The 21,287-nt window shown below is 39.0% G+C and overlaps 1 protein-coding gene across 1 annotated transcript in view; it reads left to right on the top strand.

Annotated features, from left to right (window-relative positions):
* Positions 1 to 21,287, top strand: part of LOC132830132 (adhesion G protein-coupled receptor B2-like) — a 500,291-nt gene that overhangs the window by 51,316 nt on the left and 427,688 nt on the right. The window contains exon 3 of the mRNA XM_060847634.1: positions 5,919 to 6,083. Coding sequence (XP_060703617.1) covers positions 5,919 to 6,083 — 165 coding nt within the window. The remainder of the gene's footprint in view (positions 1 to 5,918; positions 6,084 to 21,287) is intronic.

The following is a 21,287-nucleotide window of genomic DNA, read 5'->3' as shown; positions in this document are numbered from 1 at the left end:
TTCCTGTTACTTTTGCTGTGTTGCCAATCACAGTAAATTGTGTCCCCTGATTCCCAATCCTTCCATAATTTCTGCCTGGTCTTGGATCATAGAACATACTACATTACAGTGCAGTACAGGCCCTTTGACTCTCAATGGTGCGCCGACCTGTGAAACCAATCTGAAGCCCATCTAATCTACACTCTTCCATTTATTTATCCAATGACCATTTAAATGCCCTTAAAGTTGGCGAGTCTACTTCTGTTGCTGTTGCAACAAGTAATATTATTAGTTTTTCCATCATATTTATGGTGGAGTTCCTCATCACTGTATAGACACAATTTATTTTGCATCTCTAATCCCAATGACTAATCTAGTGAAACTTTATGAACTGTTTTCAATGCAAGTATATATCCTGTTAAAAATGGAGACAAAACTGTGACAGTAGTTCAGATGTAGTCTCACCAAAGCCCTGTATAACCCTATATAAGACTCCATAATTCTTGTAATTCAATTACCTTGCAAGAAATGTCAGTATGCCATTTAGTTTCCTATTTCTTTGCTGTATTTGCATGCTCTTTATCTACAATCCTTTTTTGGATATACGTTCTGAATGTCAACATTTTCAAGTTTAACTCCTTCAAAAACATACTGTTTTTCTATTCTTTTCATCAATGTCATGAACTGTACACTTCTCCATATTATTTTCGTTGAGGAATGATGGTCTTGCTATGGAGGGAGTGCAGTGAAGGTTTACTAAATTGATTCCTGAGATTTCAGGACTTACTTATGAGGAGAGGTTGATTTGGTGAGGATTGTATTAATTAGAGTTTAGACAAGCGAGAGGGATCTCACAGGGCTAGACAGGTTAGATGTAGGAAAGATATACCTGATGGTGAGAACTCCAGAACTGGGGGTTATAGTCTATGGATAAGGGGTAAATCTGGTGGCATAGTGGTTAGCACTGCTGTCTCACAGCGCCTGAGACCCGGGTTCTCCACATGTCTGCGTGGGTTTCCTCCGGGTGCTCCGGTTTCCTCCCACAGTCCAAAGATGTGCGGGTCAGGTGAATTGGCCATGCTAAATTGCCCGTAGTGTTAGGTAATGGCTAAATGTAGGGGTATGGGTGGGTTGTGCTTCGGCGGGTCGGTGTGGACTTGTTGGGCCGATGGGCCTGTTTCTACACTGTAAGTAATATAATGAGATGAGGAGAAATTTATTAACCCAGAAAGTGGTAAGCTTGTAGAATTCAAAAGACAGAAAATGATTCAAGTTGAACGTATGTTTTCAAGACGGCATTAGACATAGCTGTTGTGGCTAAATGGATCAATGGATATGGGGGAGGATGGAGTTAGGCATTGAGCTTGATGATCAGTCATGATCATATTGAATAGCAAAGCAGCCTGTTGGTGTCAAATGGCCCAATCCTGTTCCTATCTTCTGTGTTTCTCTGTGAAAATCCATATGCCACCTTCTTACCCAGTCACTTAACCTGTTAGTCTCATTGCAACCTTTTCCTATTATGCTCATTGCTTGCATTTCCACCTAGCTTAGTACTGTCAGCAAACGTGGATACATCAATCTCAGTCCTTTAGTATATATCATTTATATAGATCGAAAATTGCTGAAGCCTTGATCCAAGCAGCACTCCATTCATTACAGCTTACAAATTTGAAAATGCCCAATTTGTGTCCTGTTTGGTTCTTGTCCAATAGTCACTTTTCTAGTATGCTAATATTTATTCCCAATTCCATGGGCCTTTACTTTATATATTAACCTTTCGTGAGGAAATTTATTGAATGTCCTTTGGATTTCCAAGTACATTACATTATCGGGTTGCAGTTTATATGTCCCACACCCCAAAAAAACCCTCTAATTTGTAAACCCAGTTTCCATTTTGTAGAAACCATAGTGACTTTGTCCAATCATGCGATGATTTTCTATGCACATGTTAAAAACTTCCTTCATAATAGATTCCACCATTATTCTGATAACTGACATATTAAATTTATTGGCATATAAATTCTCCATTTCCCTCTCCTTCCTATTTTGAATAGATCTTCTGGAATCATTGTAGAAATTAAGTCAGCTTAGAAAATAATAATCACACAACCATGATCACCACAACTATATCTTTTACAACTATAGTATGTAGATCATCAATCTGCGAATTTGTTGAATTTTAGTCCCTTGAGCTCCTCCAGCACTTTTTTTCTATGACAAGACTAAGTACTAAATTACCTTGGTCTTTTGAGCCCTTATGTTTCTGTTCATTTCTTGTGTGTAATTCCTGTTTTCAGTGATAAAGTTAGACTCAACAACACCATCTTTGTTATTTTCATAATTCCATGATAATTTCTCTGGCCTATGCCTGTATGGGACCAACATTTACTTAAGTTATTGTCCTCTTTTTCATGGATTTACAAATGCTCTGGTTTTATATTTCTGGCCAGTTTACTCCTGTATTTTAGTTATTCACTATTTGCCAACTATTGCAGACCCTTTGCTGATTTATGAAATAGCTTTAATCCACAGACTTTCAAATATTCTTTGCAATAAAAAAAGACCCTCACATTTAATATAACACTACCCTTAACATTCTTACTATTAAATCCTTAGGATTTTTCTTGTTGAGTTTTAGTTTAATTAATAAAATATATTTTTGATGCTTTCTTTTAATTCTTTACCACTGTTACCAGACCAAACCACACCCCCCCCTTCAGATATGTCAAGAAGATAGCCTAGGACTTAGCTTTTATCTTATTTAAAGGTAAGTGTAAGGTACTGTGTTCCACATGTAATTTGATTGGTAATGTTACCCAGTTTTATACAAAACACACTGTATTCTTACACCCAGTAAGAAAATGCAAACAAAAGAAAGAAGAATTGGTATAACTTTAACTCTATTGGAAAAAATAACAGGGTAATAGATTCCTTAACTATTAAACAGCAACTGTTCCAATATAGTGACATCCCATAAATATAACCCTGGTAAGGATAAGTTCAGTAAAATAGATTGTCTCACATGCAGTGTTTCTCCAATCCAGGAGAAATGAACACCAAGAGAAAATTGTGGCAGAGAGAGAGAGAGATCCACATTTTTGTCGTGGCTGAGATAGATGTTTAACGGCTTCCACAGCCAACTTCAAAACTCCAACAACTACTGAAAGCCTAACTAAAACTCTGTTTCTCTGGGAGCCTGACTCCATCCATTCACGCTGCTTCTATTGTTCTCACTTAAAGCCTCACAAGATGTTTACTTTATTGGCGTGGAAGGGATAATTTGGCACCTCTGTCTCAAAGCCTTCCTTCAAAAAAGACTAAAACAAAATACACCTCTCAAAGCCATAGTATCGTCACATCATTTATCCCATCAATCTTCGCCAGCTCTCCCTTCCTACCAAAGTAATAGGCTTTGCTAAACTTAAGATCCTTGCTTGAAATTACATTCTTTGCTGCTAACAACCAGCTGGAAATAGAACCAGAGACATTCATTTAATTCATCAACTAATTCTTTGAGCATCTCTTAAATCCTAGTTATCAATATTTGCAAAGCTACAGGAAATACTAATCTTACAGCTGAATTTGGCAGTTGCAGTTTCAATGAAATTAATGTATAGTCAGGAACTTCCCAGGACCTTTGTCCTCTTGGATTATAGCTCCGATTATGTTGGATTTTGTTTTAATCCTGTTGGATTTATTTTTGGTTTGCATAGGGATTTATTTTGTTTTTGTTTATGTCAGCTTCAAGTCAAAATTAATTGATAATATTTTTATTGGTTCAGTTTTTAATAAGGAGAACCTCATCTCTCATGAGACCTCAATCTAAATTATATAGCATGCATAGTACTTGATTTCAGAGAACAAATAAGGTTTGGCTAAATTCTAATAATGTATGGAAGTTTCCTGTCATGTAAGCGTAAAAACATCTACAAGACAATGTATATTTTTACCATACCGTACAATGTGTATGCCACAACTTTCAGTGTGTATCATCAATTTATTAAATAAAAATTGCCTTCAAATACTTTGTGGCTGCAAGTTAAATAAGGTAAATAATTGCTGAAACCAAAAGGAAAATGCAAGTCCAAAATAACCAGAATGTAAATAATGATGTACCAAAAGGTACTTTCCAGATAACAACAAAAATGTGAAGATCGGTAGGTTTTAGATATAATGTTTGTGTGTAGTGCACAGTCATCTTTGTGCATAGCTTTAGGGCAGGCTGAATGATGCATCCTTTCTTACTCAGATGTTACTTGTATTATATTTCCCTTAGCTAAGATGGACACTTTGCATCACACACATTCAAGATTGTATGAAGTTCGAATTAGCATAAAAGTTGAGTCTCATGCAAAACATTTGCAAAACTTTTCACTGTTTTATTTTATTCATGTGTCTCCACAACTTGTTTCGCTTTTCAACTGTTCTAATCTGTTAACTGTTCACAGTTTGAGTGATCTAACTTGTTTAGTTTTCTGATATCTTCATCTCACACTTGTGAATCTGCAACCAGTAACCAACATGTTAGGATCTTACCACCCTACCAGCTTATTTTGCTGAAGCTCCATAATGCAGTATAACCACTTCAAATGTCTAAAGCAGTACAGATACCAATTCCTAAACTTGGGTTTGTGCACATATATTCTTTGTTTTTCTTTGAAACTTGCTTTTGCTCTGAGGTTTTTCTAAGATTTCCCATTGGTTGTTCCTGGCCCTTTATCACTGAAGAAATTAACACTTTTTGTAATATACAGAACAGTCTCCTCCATATGTTACACTGAGCACAAATCTGTTCATCAGGAATTCCGATAAAGAGTATGATAATATTGTTTATGCACCAGAATTTAAAATCTATTTGCAATCCATTGTACATCAGAAATATGGGTAAATATAATAAAAAGAGCAAATAAGGCATAAGTTCCCAGTGATACATTGTCCCAAAAGAACCTTGCTGGTTATTTTTGGGGAAGGAGTTACTCATTCTGATTTTGACAAAAAGCTGCTTTATCTCAGCAGCTCACAAACATGACGAAAGCATACTCAGCACACCCCTGGAGCCTACGTTTTCAAATCTTGTCCTCATTTTCTTTCTTTCCCTTTCTTCAGGTTTTCCCAGCTTATTGTCTGTGTTGAATCAGGGATAGAGAAAATACTAGTTGAAGCTCATTTTTGCCTCTGTAACTTAATCAGGAAGTGCGCCATGATAATCCCTTGAGAAAGAAAATGGTTTATATTCTATTATATGTTTTATCGCTCCCTGTGGACACACATGGCTTTGTTGTCTGCAGTTAATGGCATGATTTAAATGTTGGTCATAGATTATTGGAATCCTGTGCTAACATTGTATGGTGTAGGAATGACAACAATGTCTATTTCACTCTAATTTTTTAAGATTGATCATTAAAGATGTATTAAAGTTGTCACTGAGATTTTAAAACTTTGTCATCTTTTTAGATTTGTCTCAGAGTTATTGTATTGCATTAAGAACTTAGTTTGGTAATTATAGTTTCAAAGATAATGGATTTGTTCTGATAGTCTTGAAAAATGAATTTAGTCAATTAAATTTAGTATTCCTGCACTTCCATTCGATGACTGTGGTATGCTTGAAAGGAATGCAGGATGGAGAATTAGTATTCTGATGGAGCATGACTTCCCTCTGTGGGAATTGAAATTGCATAAAAAATGAAATTTTAGTTGAGAAAGTTCCAGGCAAGTTATCAGTAAGGAATATTGAATTTTAATTTTGTATTATTAAACTAACAAGAATGTCCAAAAACATTTTGCTCAGTTGAGACAATAATGATCTATTTTGTAAAACATCACCAAAGAGGCATGTTTATACTATATTGGGTTTGTCAACAAGATGAAAGAGTTATACTTGTTATTTTAGCATTCTGCAGTGTCAGATCCCTCATGTAATTTACACTGTGTTGTAGTACATGGTCTTTGGGAGGAATGGTCGCCTTGGAGTTTGTGCTCAGTTACCTGTGGGAGAGGATCGAGAACCAGATCTCGGATGTGCGTTGCTCCACAACATGGAGGGAAAGCGTGTCAGGGTCCAGAGCTCCAAACCAAGCTCTGCAACATTGCACTCTGCCCTGGTTGGTATAAATATTTACTTCAATTGTGTGTCTCGTCAGAATGTTTTTTTTGAGGGTAGGACCATTTCTTGCATTTTTAGGGACAGGGTTGACAGCACAAAGAAATTAAAGTCAGTCTTCATGCAGGTTGAATTATTACAACAAGCTATTTCATTGAAGAAGCCTGAAAGAATTTTGATTTATTATGTATTTCGAAAAAAAATGTAGAGTCATAGAGTTACACAGCACAAAGAGACTCAGCCACTCTGACTAGACATCCCAATCTGACCTAGTTCCATTTGCCAGATTTGGCCCATATCCTTCTAAACCTTTCCTATTTGTTAAAAAATCACATAACACCAAGCTACGGTCCAACAGGTTTATTTTTAATCACTAGCTTTTGAGAAGCAGCACCTCAAAAGCTAGTGATGCCAATAAACCTGTTCGACTACAACCTGGTGTCATGTGATTTTTAGCTTTGTCCACCCAGACCAACACCGGCACCTCCAAATCATTTCCTATTCATGTACCTATCAAATGTCTTTTAAATGTTATGATTGTACTCACCTCCACCACTTTCTCTGGCAGTTCATTCTCTACATGCCCTACCCTCTAATGAAAAAATTACTTCTCAAGTCCTTTTAAAAACTTTCCCCTCTCACCTTAAACCTATGTCCTCTAGTTTAGGACACCCCTACCTGGGAAAAAAAAACAATCCATGCCCCTCATGACTTTATAAACCTCTATAAGGTCACCCCTTAGTCTCCGATGCTCCAGGGAAAAAAAAACCCAGCCTATTCAGCCTCTCTCTATAGCTCAAACCTCTAGTCCCAGCAACATCCTTGTAAATCTTTATTGCACCCTCTTAAGTTTAACTACATACTTCCTATAGAAGGGTGACCAGAATTGTACAGTATTCTGAAAGTGGCCTCACCAATGTCCAGTATAGCCACAACATGGCATCCTAGCTCCTATAACTTGGTGTTCTAACCAATGAGGAAGTGTGCCAAATCTCTTCTTCACTACCCTGTCTACCTGCGACTCCACTTTCAAGAAACTATGCACCTGCACCCCTAAGTCTCTTTGTTCAGCAACACTCGCCAGAGCCGTAACATTAACTGTGTAAGTCCTACTGTGATTTACTGTACCAAAATGCAACACATCACATTTATCTAATATAAACTCAATCTTGGCTCCTTGGCTCTTTGACCCATATGATCAAGTTTCCATTGGACCCAGAGATAAACTTCTTCACTGTCCTCTACATCTACTTTGGTCATCTGCAAATGTGCTAAGCATATGTCCTGTATTCAAATCCAAATAATTCATATAAATGACAAAAAGCAGTCCCAGCACTGATCCTTGTGGCACACCATTGGTCATGGGCCTCCAGTCTGAAAAGCAACTCTCCAACACTATCCTTTATCTCCTCTTTTCAAGCCAATTTTGTACCCAACTGGCTATCTCACCATGGATCTCATGTGATCTCACCTTATGACCCTGCTATTCAGAACCTTGTTGATTTCCTGAAGTCCGTATATACAAAGTCAGCTGGTTTGCCTTCATTAATCTTCTTTGTCACCTCTTCAAAAAAACTCAATCAAGTTAGTGAGACATGAATTCCCATGCACAAAACATGCTAAGTATCTCTCATCAGTCCTTGTCTTTCCAAGTGCATGTAAATCCTGTCCCTCAGAATCCCCTCCAACAATGTACGCACCACTGACATAAGGCTCACCAGTCTATAGCTCCCTCACTTTTCCTTATCACCTTTCTTAAATAATGGCATCACATTAGCTAACCTCCAGTCTTCTGGCACCTCACCTGTAGCTGTCGATAATACTAATATCTCAGCAAGGGTCCCAGCAATCTCTTCCTTAACTTCCCCCAGAGTTCTACTGCACACCTGATCAGGTCCCGGTGATTTATCCATGTTTTAAGACCTCCATCACATTCCTCCTCAGTAATATGAACTCTTTTCAAGACATCACTATTTACTTCCCGAAATTCCCTAGCTTCCATGGCATTCTCCACAGTATTTACTGATGTGAAATATTTGTTCAGAATCTCACTCATCTCCTGTGTTTCCACACATAGTCAGCCACATTGAACTTTAAGGGCCCTATTCTCTCCCTAATTACTGTTTGCCCTTACTGTATTTATAGAATCTCTTTGGATTATCCTTAAAATGATTTGCCAAAGCTATCTTATGTCCCCTTTTTGCCCCACAAATTTCCCTCTTGAGTGTACTTCTACTGCCCTTATACTTGTCTCGGTATTCACTCGATTCCAGCTGTCTATCTACCTCCTTTTTTCTTGATCAGTGCCCCAATTTCTCTAATTATCCAGCATTCTACACCTTCCAGCCTTGCCCTTCACACTAACAGGAATATTCTGTCTCTGAACTCTCATGATCTCATCCTTAAAGGCTTTCCATTTCCCAACTATCCATTTACCTGCCAATGACCTTCCCAACCAACTTTTGAAAGTTCTTGTCAAAATTGGCCTTACTCCAACTTAGAACTTTAACTTTTTGATCAATTCTACCCTTTTCCATAACTATTTTAAAAGTAATAGAATTATGATTACTTGACCCAAAGTGCTTCCCATTATCACTTGTCCTGTTTTATTTCCTAAAAGATCAAGTATTAATTCTTCTATATTAGGTATATCCACATATTGAATTAAAAAATGTGTTCTTGTACACACTTTAACAAAGCCCTTAACATATGACAGTCCCAGTCTATGTTTGGAAAGTTTAAATCCCCTACCTTATTCAGATGTGATTTGGAGAAGCTGGTGTTGGACTGGGGTGTACAAAGTTAAAAATCTCATAACACCAGGTTATAGTCCAACAGGTTTAATTGGAAGCGCTAGCTTTCGGAGCGACGCTCCTTCATCACGTGGTTGTCCTGATGAAGGACCAGCGTTTCGAAAGCTAGTCCTTCCAATTAGATCTGATGGACTATAACCTGGTGTTGTGAGATTTTTAACTTTATTCAGATGTGTTTCATTAACCTTAATTTATGCTAATAGCGAGTTGAACTGCAAAAACACTTTCTGTTATCTGAACAAAGTTGACACTATTGAATGCATTTGACATCCCTTAGACAGTGGTTTCCTTTATAATCTCTTTTGAAAAGAGACTTGAACTCTGAACTGCAAATTGTTTGTCAATTTTATTAACGTGTCTGATGTAATATTTTTTCAATACATTTTTAGGGGCAAATTTGCCTAACCATTTAAAATATTTTAAAATTGTTATTCATTCTTAATTCTGATCTTGAATGGGCGAGATAATTTTGAGCTCTTCCACTTAGTATATTGGATCTCCTTAATATATTAGATGGGTAAAGAACTGGCTGGACAACAGGAGACAAAAAGTAGCAGTGGAAGGGAATTTCTCAAAATGGAGAACTATGAATAGTGGTGTTTCACAGGGATTATGCTGGGACCACTGTCCCTTGTGATATACATAAATGATCTGGAAGAAGGTATAGGTGGTCTGATTAGCAAGTTTGCGGATGACACTAAGGTTGGTGGAGTAGTGAAAGGGGACTGTCATAGAATACAGCAGAATTTAGATAGTTTGAGGAGTTGGGCAGAGAATTGGCAGATGGAGTTCAAACTGGGCAAATACGAGTGATGCATTTTGTAAGATCCAATTCAAGAGTGAACTATACAGTAAATGGAGAAGTCCTGGGAAAATTGATATACAGAGAGATCTGGGTGTTCAGGTCCATTGTACCAGGAAGGTGTCAAGGCATTTCGATAGAATGGTCAAGAAGGCATAAGGCATGCTTTCTTTCATTGGATGGGCTATTGCATACAAGAGTTGGCAGGTTATGTTACAGTTGTATAAGACTTTGGTTCAGCCACATTTGGAATACTGCATACAGTTCTGGCCACCGCATTACCAATAGATTGTGGATGCTTTGGGGAGGGTGCAGAGGAGGTTCACCAGGATGTTGCCTGGTATGGAGGGCGCTAGCTATGAAGAGAGGTTGAGTAGATTAGGATTATTTTCATTAGAAAGACAGAGGTTTTCGAGGAACCTGATTGAGGTCTACAAAATCATGAGAGGTATAGATGGGATAGATAGCACAAAGCCTTTTCCATGAGTGGGAGACTCAATTACTAGGGGGTCAGAAGTTCAAAATGAGGGGAAAAGTTTAGGGGAGATATACATGGAAAGTTCTTTACTCAAGGTGGTGGGTGCCTGGCGCGCATTGCCAGTAGAGGTGGTAGAGGCGGGCACGATAGCATCATTGGACAGATACGTTAATGGGAAGGAGCAAGGAGATACAGACCCTTAGAAAATAGGCGGCAGGTTTAGATAAAGGATCTGGATCAGCGCAAGCTTGAAGGGCTGGAGAGCCTTTTCCTGTGCTGTAATTTTCTTTGTTCTTTGTATTAAAGGGAAGCAAAATACAGAGACTGTTAGAAATAGCATACAGACTGTGCAGCATTCCTGGAAAGATAAAAAATGCTAACATTTCACGTTGAGACATTTCATCAGAAATGAAATTAGCAAGGATGCATCAGGCCTTAAAACAAGTGCAGAGCTAGTGATCAAAGGTGGGGAGAATGAGGATGCTGATAATCTTCTGCTAGTAGGGCTTACTGCTTCTCCAGATCCATTTTTTGCTTCTATGCTTGTTTCATTATCATCCCCTTTCAATTGCACAATTATCCCTCTTGTTATTAAATAATTCCTCTTTTCACTTTATCACAATGCTTCCCTTTTGTTCTTTCCTTCATTCTCCTCATTCCTTTCCTTGCCTCTATAGCTGCTTAAAAACGGTTACATCTCTAAATTCTTCCAGTTCTGATGTCAACATCTCTTCCTCTGACCTCAGTTCTGCCTGGTCAGTTGTGCATTTTCAGTATTCACTGTTCTAATTTCTGATCACCAATATTTGAAAGGTTTCACTTTTGATTTATTTGAACAATGTTTTACCTGAGAGCTGGTTTCAATCCATTCTACCACTCATTAACAGCAACTTCTATTGTATTTATTCTGTTTGTAATTGAAGTGATGCTATGTGTCTGTTTAGAAGTGTAGTGTATTTCAGTGCTTTTTGACTTCGTGATTTCTTTCTTTGTAAATTATTGTTACTTAAAGCTGAGCAATTCATTTTTATTTATGCCACAAACATACTTGAATAGAAAAGTTTCATTGATTGTGACCTCAGAAAATGTCTATAATTTGTAAAATAAAAAAATGATAATTTTATATATGAATAAGATGATAAATGAAGTATGAATTCAGTATTTGGTATCTAATTATACACTATACATCAGGGCAACAGGGCTATAAATTTTCTTGTTGCCTTATTGCTTTTTAAACTGGTTTTATCAAAGGTAAACAGAATATTTGTGACCTTTTCTGCATGTTTGGTTTATAGCAAACATCAATAATTTCTGCTCCATTTTACCTTCTCTTAGTTAAAAATGAGATTATTTGTGAATAACAGGACATTACCATTACTTTTTCCTTCATTCATGTCCATTGTTCTATTACTGTACAAGTTGGCTTTGCCAGGAAAACAACAGGGGAATCTTACTGGAGACAGCTGAATTGAGTGAATCCAAGAGAAGCATACATTTTGATATTAGTAATTTAACATTGGTGGGGTGGGGCTTGAACAATCTGGCGTTTTCCTCTACTCACAGGCACTCCTCTCAATTACACTGGACAATCAAGGTTCAACCTTATTGCTTTTTTTTTGTGAGTGTTTATTTCATATATATAACAGTAGCAATGCTACATTAATTACCTTATTGTTAGGTCTGAAGAACGTGGTGGTGGGTGTCTTTTTGACCCACTGCAGCCTAGTTGTGCATTCATGATGGTGTTAAGTGAATTCAACATTTTTTTTGCCAGTGATGATGAACGGGCATCAATATAATTCCAAGGAAAGAAATGTGATCCTGTTATGCTCCTGTTTCTGAGTTTCTGAGGTTGAGTTTGGTGAGTTGATACTTTAATCCTGTTATATGGTACACAGACAGTGCTGGAGGGAATAAATGAATGTTAAGGTCATTGACAGGGTGCCAATGAAGAAGACAGTTCTAACCTGAATAAGTATTGATCTTCTTGAGTCTTGTGTCTGCCTGTGTCCAGGTGAGTAGTGAGTATTGCAATCCTGAATTGAACCTTGTAGATTACGAAACTTTAGAGGATCAGCACATGAGTCATTCATGTAGAGTATTAAGTCTCTTTGCTGGTCTTGTCACACAGTGTTGATGTGATTCATTCGGATTCCAGTCAATGGTGACCTAAGCTCCACTGTTGGATAATTGTACTGTCTGTTGCACTGTTGAATGAAACATATCAGACAAAAATTGTTTCAGCCCATGGTCAATGCTAGTTATCAGTCTTAGATAAAGTAATAAATATTGCTTTAATCCCTGCCAGACATGCTAGTCAAAAAATGTTTAAATTATGTGTCTAGTAACTTGTAATTCCAATGTCAAAAATCACCCCAGTCCAACACTAGCACCTCCACATCTAATTACAACAGCACTTACGTGAATGCCGTCAAAGGATAGGATCAAAGTAATCTGCAGTTCCTGGTGAATGGTCTGATATAATAGTGGTCTATGTAATAGTATAAAACAGCACATCATTGTCATAGCTTCTTGGACAATAGGAATCTAAATGGGGCAAAGCAGAAAAGGGATCCAGGGTACATTGGTGGATCTCCCATGAGTTGACAACGATGCCTACTCAGGGTCATTTTTGAATTGGAGAATATCAATGAGTCAAGGACAAAAAAGATCTAAATTACCGAGATAATTTCTATCACAAGAGAATTAAAAAGACAAGAAGTTATATTGATGCCATGTAGAGTCTTTGTCTAGCCACACCAAAATTATTGTATACCGTTCTGCTCTCCATAATACAAAAAGCATATGGAGCTGAAAAATGCCAGAACTGAGAGACTGAACAGGCTGGGTCATTTTCAGTGGAATAATGACACTGAGGGTGACCTATTAGAGCTATTTACAATAATGAAGCAGTTTATAGGGCATATATAAAGAAGGTGTTTTCATAGTTGAAAAATGTGTTGCTGGAAAAGCGCAGCAGGTCAGGCAGCATCCAAGGAACAGGAGAATCGACATTTCGGGCATGAGCCCTTCTTCAGGGTTTTCACATTTGGACAAGACAAAACTAATGATTATTAAATGCAGTACAGGCGCTCATTAAAGCAGTGAGAAATTCAGGAGAAACATTTTAATCCAGAAAGTGGTTAGAAAGTGGTACTTGCTGACACAAGGAATACTTTAGATGAATAGCGTACATGAGATAGAAAAGAATGTCCTGATGGGTTTGGATGAGAGGAGACTCATTGAACACTAACAATGGCATAGACCAGTTGGGTCTGATGGCTATTTCTATGCTGTCAATTCCAAGTAATTTGTCTGATCTTTGATCGCTCAATTCAATAGTAAAAGCGATAGTTAGACTTTCTGCTAGCCGGATAATTGGTTCTGGAACAAAGTTGGGAGTTATGCACGGGGCTCCTGTGAAATCCTGAGAGGATTGCCCAGGAAATAGGGTGGCATGGTGGCACAGTAGTTAGCATCGCTGCATCATAGTGCTAGGGACCTGGGTTCAATGTGTGGAGTTTGCACATAGTTCCCATGTCTGTGTGGGTTTCTGCCGGATGCTCTAGCTTCCTCTTACATTCCAAAAAGGTGCAGATTAGGTGGATTGACCATGTTAAATTGTCCATAGTGTCCAGGGATCTGCAAGCTAGGTGGATTAGCCATGATAAATATAGGGTTGACGGGAATGGGTAGGAGTCTGGATTTAGATGGGACATTATCCCAGATTTGATGAGCCAAACTGTTTCTTTCTGCACTGTAAAGGTTCTACAGTTATATGAAATTGAATATTCAACTTGGCAATTCCCTGTGCCCGAAACCTTCTGTAAGTATTGGAGAATTAAGAGAGCTTTGATGGAGTTGATTAGACATTACTGAGGAAAGGTTAGACTGTTAGATACAGAGCGTAATTCTGGAGCAACTATTCAATCGATCCTGCTCCCCTCCCACCCCCAAAACACCTTCATTTACACTACCCTCACACCTCTTACATTTACCAGATGCTGAGCAGACATCAAATCTTCTCTGACACACTTTCCTGGCTACCGGACAAGATATGCTCCTCTGCCCCTGGATCATTACTTACTTTTATTCAACTTGAACCTTCCCCAAACTCCTCTTCTGCCCCCACATATTTTCACCCCCCACCCCCACCCAGCCCAACACACACATCCCTTGCCACTGGTCCCGACCCACACTTCTTCTCTGCCCCACCCAACCTCACAGAACATCCCCTGGCCTGGTGTCAAATCCAACCAGACCTCTCCATTGCTGGACTTAATCTCCCTCCCTCATTTCAGATCCAAACCCTGCTCTCAGCATCTGGAACTGATTTTATATCACCCACCTTTCCCCTGCACTGAACCAGTACAATTCCACCGTGCAGCTCCACCCCACTCCCCATCTTGCATACTGGGAACTTACTTACTTGACACCCTACTCCCTACTCATTTGGCACACTAGCCAGTTGGTATTCTACTAATTTTTCTCTATAACCCACTGCTGATTTGGTACCCAATCCCACCTCCCCCAGCATTCTAACCTCATACATATTTCTTGTACTTAACTTTTCACAGCTGATGTCAAACTGGCTGTCTGTAATGCTGGACATTTCAGAAATTTTGGAATAAGGCAACTTACTACTGTAAGAAAGAGGATGTGCATTGCCTTCCCTAAAAGGTCTTCACTCCAGTGACTGTCAGAAGGGAATTACAGCTCTATGTTTCTGAAGGAGATCTGATCAGAATCTTCTGTCAGAAATGTGGAGCTCCTTTTTTTTTGTTAAAAGTTGAAGTAGCAGGGTGGCAATCTTTGGATTTCCAAAAGGCATTGACGAAGGTACCATGTGTTAAAGCTATTTAATAAGTTAAGATTCCATGTGTTGAGGGCAGTACCTGGATAGAGGATTGTGTAATTAATTGAGCGCTGAGATAATGGGGCATTTCCTGTAACTGCTGGAGTGACACAGGTGCTGTAGCCACAATTGGTTACAACAGATGAAGGAAGTTAATCTACTTTTGCCAAGCATGTGGCTGACACAAAAATAGATTGGGTGGGTGGGGGGGAGCGGGGGGAAGGTGGGAAAGTCTACAAAGGGATGTAGAAAGGCTGAGTGAGTGGGCAAAAGTTTGGCAGATGGAATCAATGTGGGAAAATGCAAGGTTATGCATTTTGGCAGGAAGTATGGAAGAGCTGAATTTTTTTTTAATACGCCAAGACTAGAGAAAGCTGTAGCAGAGGAGGATTTGAGAATTCTCATGCAAGAATCACAAACAGCCAGCATCAAGATTTGATGGGCAATAAGGAAGGCAAATGGACTATTTGCCTTTGTTTCAAAGGGAATAGGGTATAAAAATAGGGAGAACTTTATAAAACTGTACAAGGTACTCATCACAACACACGAAAATACTGTGAACAGTTTTGAATCCCTTATCTAAGGAAAGATAGACAGCCACTGAAGGTGGTCGAGCAAGGACTCACTAGGTTGATCCAAGGTATGAAGGGATTTTCTTATAAAGAGAGGTTTAGTAGATTTAGTCGGGCGGCACGGTGGCACAGTGGTTAGCACTGCTGCCTCGTAGTGCCTGTAGACCCGGGTTCAATTCCCAACTCAGGCGACTGACTGTGTGGAGTTTGCACGTTCTCCCCATGTCTGCGTGGGTTTCCTCCGGGTGCTCCGGTTTCCTCCCACAGTCACAAAGATGTGTGGGTCAGGTGAATTGGTCAAGCTAAATTGCCCGTAGTGTTAGATAAGGGGTAAATGTAGGGGTATGGGTGGGTTGCGCTTCGGCGGGTCGGTGTGGGCTTGTTGGGCCGAAGGGCCTGTTTCCACACTGTAAGTCTAATCTAAAGATTGAGCTTGTACTCATTTCAATTTAGAAGAATAAGAGGAAATCATATTGAAATATATAAAAATTTTAGGAGACTTAAAGAGTAGATGCTGTGAGAATGTTTTCCCTTGTGAGAGTGTATAGGTCCAGAGGGCGTAATCTCAAAGTTAGGGTTCATTTTTATTCATTCATGGGATGTGAGCATTGCTGGTTAGGCCAGTATTTATTACCCATTCCTAATTACGAGTCAACCACATTGCAGGACTGGAGTTTCATGTAGGCCCGACCAGGTAAGGATGGTCAATTTCTTCCCGAAAGGACATTCTTGAACCTAATTTTTTTTTACTGACTATCAACAACTTTTACATTGGCCCTCTTGGGGTAGCTTTTTTCTTAATTACAGATTTGTTTTTATTAAGTTCAAATTTCGTCAAAAGTGTTCCTTTTGTTACCAAGACAGAGATGAGATTTTCTTCTCTCAGAGGGTAGTGATTTTGTGAAATTTGTTACCACAGAAGCTTTGAGGCTGTGACAATTGTATATTTATGGACGTGATGAACAGGTTTCTAATCAGTAACGAAATCAAGCATTATGGGGATAAGGCAGAGAAGTGGGATTGAATCATTCATGATGTAATTGAATGGTGATGCAAAGTCGATGAGCTGAATGGCCTTCTACGCCTATGTTTTATCATCTATTTTAAGGTGTCAGTTTAGTCCAGACAGTTTTGGCCAGTTGTCTGTTTATTTTTGTATGACTTCATTACATGAAATAGCCTGCTGTAGAACTGAAACTTGATGTCTACCATTATCCAAGTAATTTGCATGACTTTTTCATTGATGTATTGAGGATTTCAAGGGAACATTACTACTGAAATCTCAATAATCTCTACAAATACAATTTATTGGACGATCTGAATGCTTTACTAATAACATTGTTTCACAGTTCTTTACAAATTTGCTGAAGAGCCTTCCAAGTTGCTTAACGATAGAAATTTGAGCTGAAAATGTGTTGCTGGCAAAGCGCAGCAGGTCAAGCAGCAACCAAAGAGCAGGAGAATCGACGTTTCGGGCATGAGCCCTTCTTCAGGAATTCCTGAAGAAGGGCTCATGCCCGAAACGTCGATTCTCCTGCTCCTTGGATGCTGCCTGACCTGCTGCGCTTTGCCAGCAACACATTTTCAGCTCTGATCTCCAGCATTTGCAGTCCTCACTTTCTCCTTAACGATAGAAATTTACCAGGTATAAAAAGTGCAGATACTATGAAACATGAATGAAACTTTTTCTTTTTCACTTCTGGAATGTAAGCGTAGTGAGTGATAAATCCACTTTGGGAATGTGGAATTCAGTCAATATGGTTCACCTCCCATGCTTTTAAGTAGATAGTTCTAGTTGTTTAAACCCATGATGATGAAGGAATGGCACTGTATTTGCAAATATGATTTGTGGGTCTTTTTATTAGGGATTCATCTTTTTTAAAATTGTGTTTCGAAGAATTGTGATAGCATTTTGACCAAGATCAGGGCTAGTATTGTGAAATAATCATAAAACTCAGAACACTCTTTTATATTGATATTATGAAAGGAATGAAGTTTTAAAACTTATTATAAATCCTTGGATATATTTTCTATAAATGGCCCACATGGAAGTAGTTAACATGAGGTTTTGATCCTTATTTTTAAAAATAGTATTCACCATCTGTTATTTTTACACACAAATACAGTGGCCTTCTTTTGAATTCTGATTTTGAGTCAAGTGCCTATGTTTACGGAAAGCTGTAGGCTATTCGTTTTTCTTTCTAAATGTTGGCTGCAGTGGTGTCATCACCTCTGGCTGTTCAGGCTTGATGGAACTCCCACACACACTATTGTTTCTTCAAGCTTGAAGTGGCATAGCATGTGTGAAGATAGCCACGTTTCTGGTGCAACTGGAAAGGTTGTGTTTGAGAACAAGCTGAAGTTGATTCCATTATTGCAACTGTTTTTAGATTGCACAAATGAAGTCTAAGTTTCCTCAAATCAATTCCCCCCCCCTAATTTTATAGTAGAACCATAAGATAGGATTCTAGGTCATCCAAGATGGAGGACAGAAAATAATTGTGGCTGTAAGAGCTGCTCCCTTTTTGTGGTATTTTCAGTGTTGGAGCTGATTTCCTTGAATTCCAGGTGGAGTAATTACTGTATTATAAGCTGGTGCTTTGTTTTGGAACTTCAGAGAGGAAAAAAAAAATGATCAAAAGCAACAACACTTTAAAAAGAGAGACAAAGGCAGTGACCACATGGGAAGTGATTCAAATGGAGCAATAAACCTGCACAGCTGTCTGACCCAGTTACCTGCATAGCTAACTGCCTTTGCTATTTGGTTTCAAGTTTGTTCTAAAATAAGCAAACAGTCAAATTCATAGGCCACCTTGGAGAAGCTCAAAACAGGAGAACAGTTAAGTGGTTAGTTTTAAAGTATAACCTTCTGTGTTTTTTAAATCTACAGTTGTGAGTAGAGTGGGTTCTCTTTTGATTATATGTTTTTTATTGAGATCTGTCTCTTGATTAAACTTTAAAAATATAAAAGGCATAAGTACTAAACTAGCCTGGAGCAGTAAGACTGTGCTGTTTTCAGGGTTTGTCTATTGTTAAGGTACAAAGATAGTCTTTAGTGGAATAATGTGTTTTTCCTCTTGAATTTGGGAGATTAAGGAGAGTTTCTATATTCCTGACGATTATGTCTGCAGCAAGTGTGATTGTTTGTGAATCCTATCGGTTTATATGGATTGATCGGTGCGACAATGAGGAATTTACAGGAGCTAGGGGATGTGATTGGTGGCATTTGCAGAGAGTGAGATAAACTGAAGGTACGGTCAGGTGGATAGGTGACCTCTAGGAAAGGTAGGAGAGGGAGGCAGATAGTCTTCTGTGGCTATCCCCGTCTCAAACAAGTATGCTGTTTTGGAAAATGTAGGATGTGATGCACTCGGTGCAGTGTCCATAGCCTGTGTAGCACAAACAGCCAGGTTTCTGGTACCAAGACAGCTATAATGAGGAGTATTCCAAGGTAATTGATTAAGATAGGGGATTCTCTAGTCAGATGGACAGCCAGACATTTCTGCAGCTGACAGCCAGATCTCAGAATGGTGTGTTGCCTCCCTGGAGCCAGGATCAAGGATATCTTGGAAAGGGTGCAGAATATTCTCAAAAAGGAGAAGGACCAACAGGAGGGTCATTGTACACATTGGAACTAATGACATAGAAAGAGAAAAGGACGAAGTTGTGAACAGAGAACATACGAAGTTAGGCAGAAATTTACAAAGGAGATCCTCGAGTGTAACAAGATTACTCACCGTGCCATGAACTGGTGAGTGTAGGAATAAGAGGATAAAGCAGATGAATGTGTGGATGACAAGCAGGTGCAGGGAAAGAAGGGTTCTCATTTTTGGATTATTAGAATGTCTTCTGGGGTAGAAGTGACCTGTATAATAAGGACAGAATGCACCTGAATTAGAAGGGGACTACGCTGCTTGGGAGGATTTAAGCCATTAAGGGGGGCTGGAGGAAGGAATTCAGAAAGACAGTGAGGAAAGAGATCAATCTGAGATTGGCACAGTTGGGAAAAGGACTAAGTCATCAGTCAGGGTGGGCAGGAATAAAACAGAGAATGAAATAGAATTGATAAACTGAACATGCAAGAGACCCAGCAGGTAAGGCAGATGAACTCAGGACATGGTTAGAATTGGGATATCATAGCAATTACAGAGACATGGCTCAGGGATGCACATGACTGGCTGCTTAATGTTCCAGCATATAGCTGCTATAAGAAGGATAGACGGGGAACCAGTAAGAGGGGGAGTGGCATTGTTGAATAGAGATAACATTACAGCTCTACTTAGGGAGGATATTCCTCGGAAGTTATTTGGGTCGAACTGAAAAGAAAAGGGATGATCACCTTATTGGGATTGTACTATAGACCCCTCCACAAAGCCAATGGGAAATTGAGAAACAGATTTGTGAAGAGATCTCTGTTATCTTTGAGAATAATAGAGCACTTACGGTAGGGGATTTTAACTTTCCAAACATAGACTGAGATTTGCCATAGCGTTAAGGGCTTGGATGGAGAGGAATTTGTTAAGTGTGCACAAGAAACATTTCTGATTCAGTATATGGATATACCTACTAGAGAAGGTGGAAAATTTCCCAGTCTTGGGAAATAAGGCAAGGCAGGTGACTGAAGTGTCAGTGGGAGAGCACTTTGGAGCCAGTGACCATAATTCTATTAGTTTTAAAATACTGATGGAAGAGGATAGACCAGATCTAAAAGTTAAAGTTGTAAATTTGGGGTAAGGACATTTTTGACTGTTTTAAGCACAAACAATCAAAAGTTGATTGGGGGTGGATGCTCAAGTTAAAGGGATGATTGGAAAACGGGAAGCCTGCAAAAATGAGATAACGAGAACCCAGAGACAGTATGTTCCTGTTAGTGTGAAGGGCAAGGCTGGGGTGTAGGGAATGCTGGATGACTAGAGAAATTGAGATTTTGGTTCAGATTAAGAGGGAAGCATCTGTCAAGTATAGGTAGCAGAGATTGAATAAATCCCAAGAAGGGTATAAAGGCAGTTGGAGTATACTTAAGAGGGAAATCAGGAGGGCCAAAGGGACATGAGATAGCTTTGGCAAATCGTTAAGGATCATCCAAAGGGATTCTACAAATACGTTAAGGACAAAAGGGTAACTAGGGAGAGTATAGGGCCCCTAAAGGGTCAGCAAGGCTGCCTGTGTGTCGTACAGCAGGAGGTGGGGGAGATACTAATAAAAAATTTAGCATTAATGTTTACTGTGGATAAAGGTATGAAAGATAGTGTGTGTGGGGAAATAAATAGCGGCATCTTGAAAAATATCCGTATTACAGAGGAGGACGGCTTAAAATGCAAAAAGTTAGATAAATCCCCAAGACATGATCACAAGTGCCCTAGAACTCTGCGGGAAGCTGGGGAAGTAATTGCTGAGCCCTTGCTGAGATATTTGTTTCATTGATAGCCACAGGTAAGGTGCCAGGAGATTGGAGATTGCCTAATGTGATGCCACTATTAAAGAAAGGTGGTAACAAAAAGCCAGGCAACTAAAGACCGATGAGTCTGACATTGGTGTTGGTCAAGTTTTTGGAATGAATCCTCAGGTTAGGATTTACATATACTTGGAAAGGCAAGTACTGATTAGGGATAGTCAGCATACCTTTCTGCATGGGAAAGTGTGTCTTACTGACTAGATTTAGTATTTTGAAGAAGTAATGAAGAG

This window comes from Hemiscyllium ocellatum, chromosome 30 (genome assembly GCF_020745735.1).
Source record: "Hemiscyllium ocellatum isolate sHemOce1 chromosome 30, sHemOce1.pat.X.cur, whole genome shotgun sequence".
Classification (NCBI taxonomy): Eukaryota; Metazoa; Chordata; class Chondrichthyes; order Orectolobiformes; family Hemiscylliidae; genus Hemiscyllium; species Hemiscyllium ocellatum.
Note: the sequence above shows the minus strand (reverse complement) of the source record. Positions and strands in the feature narration are given on the sequence as shown.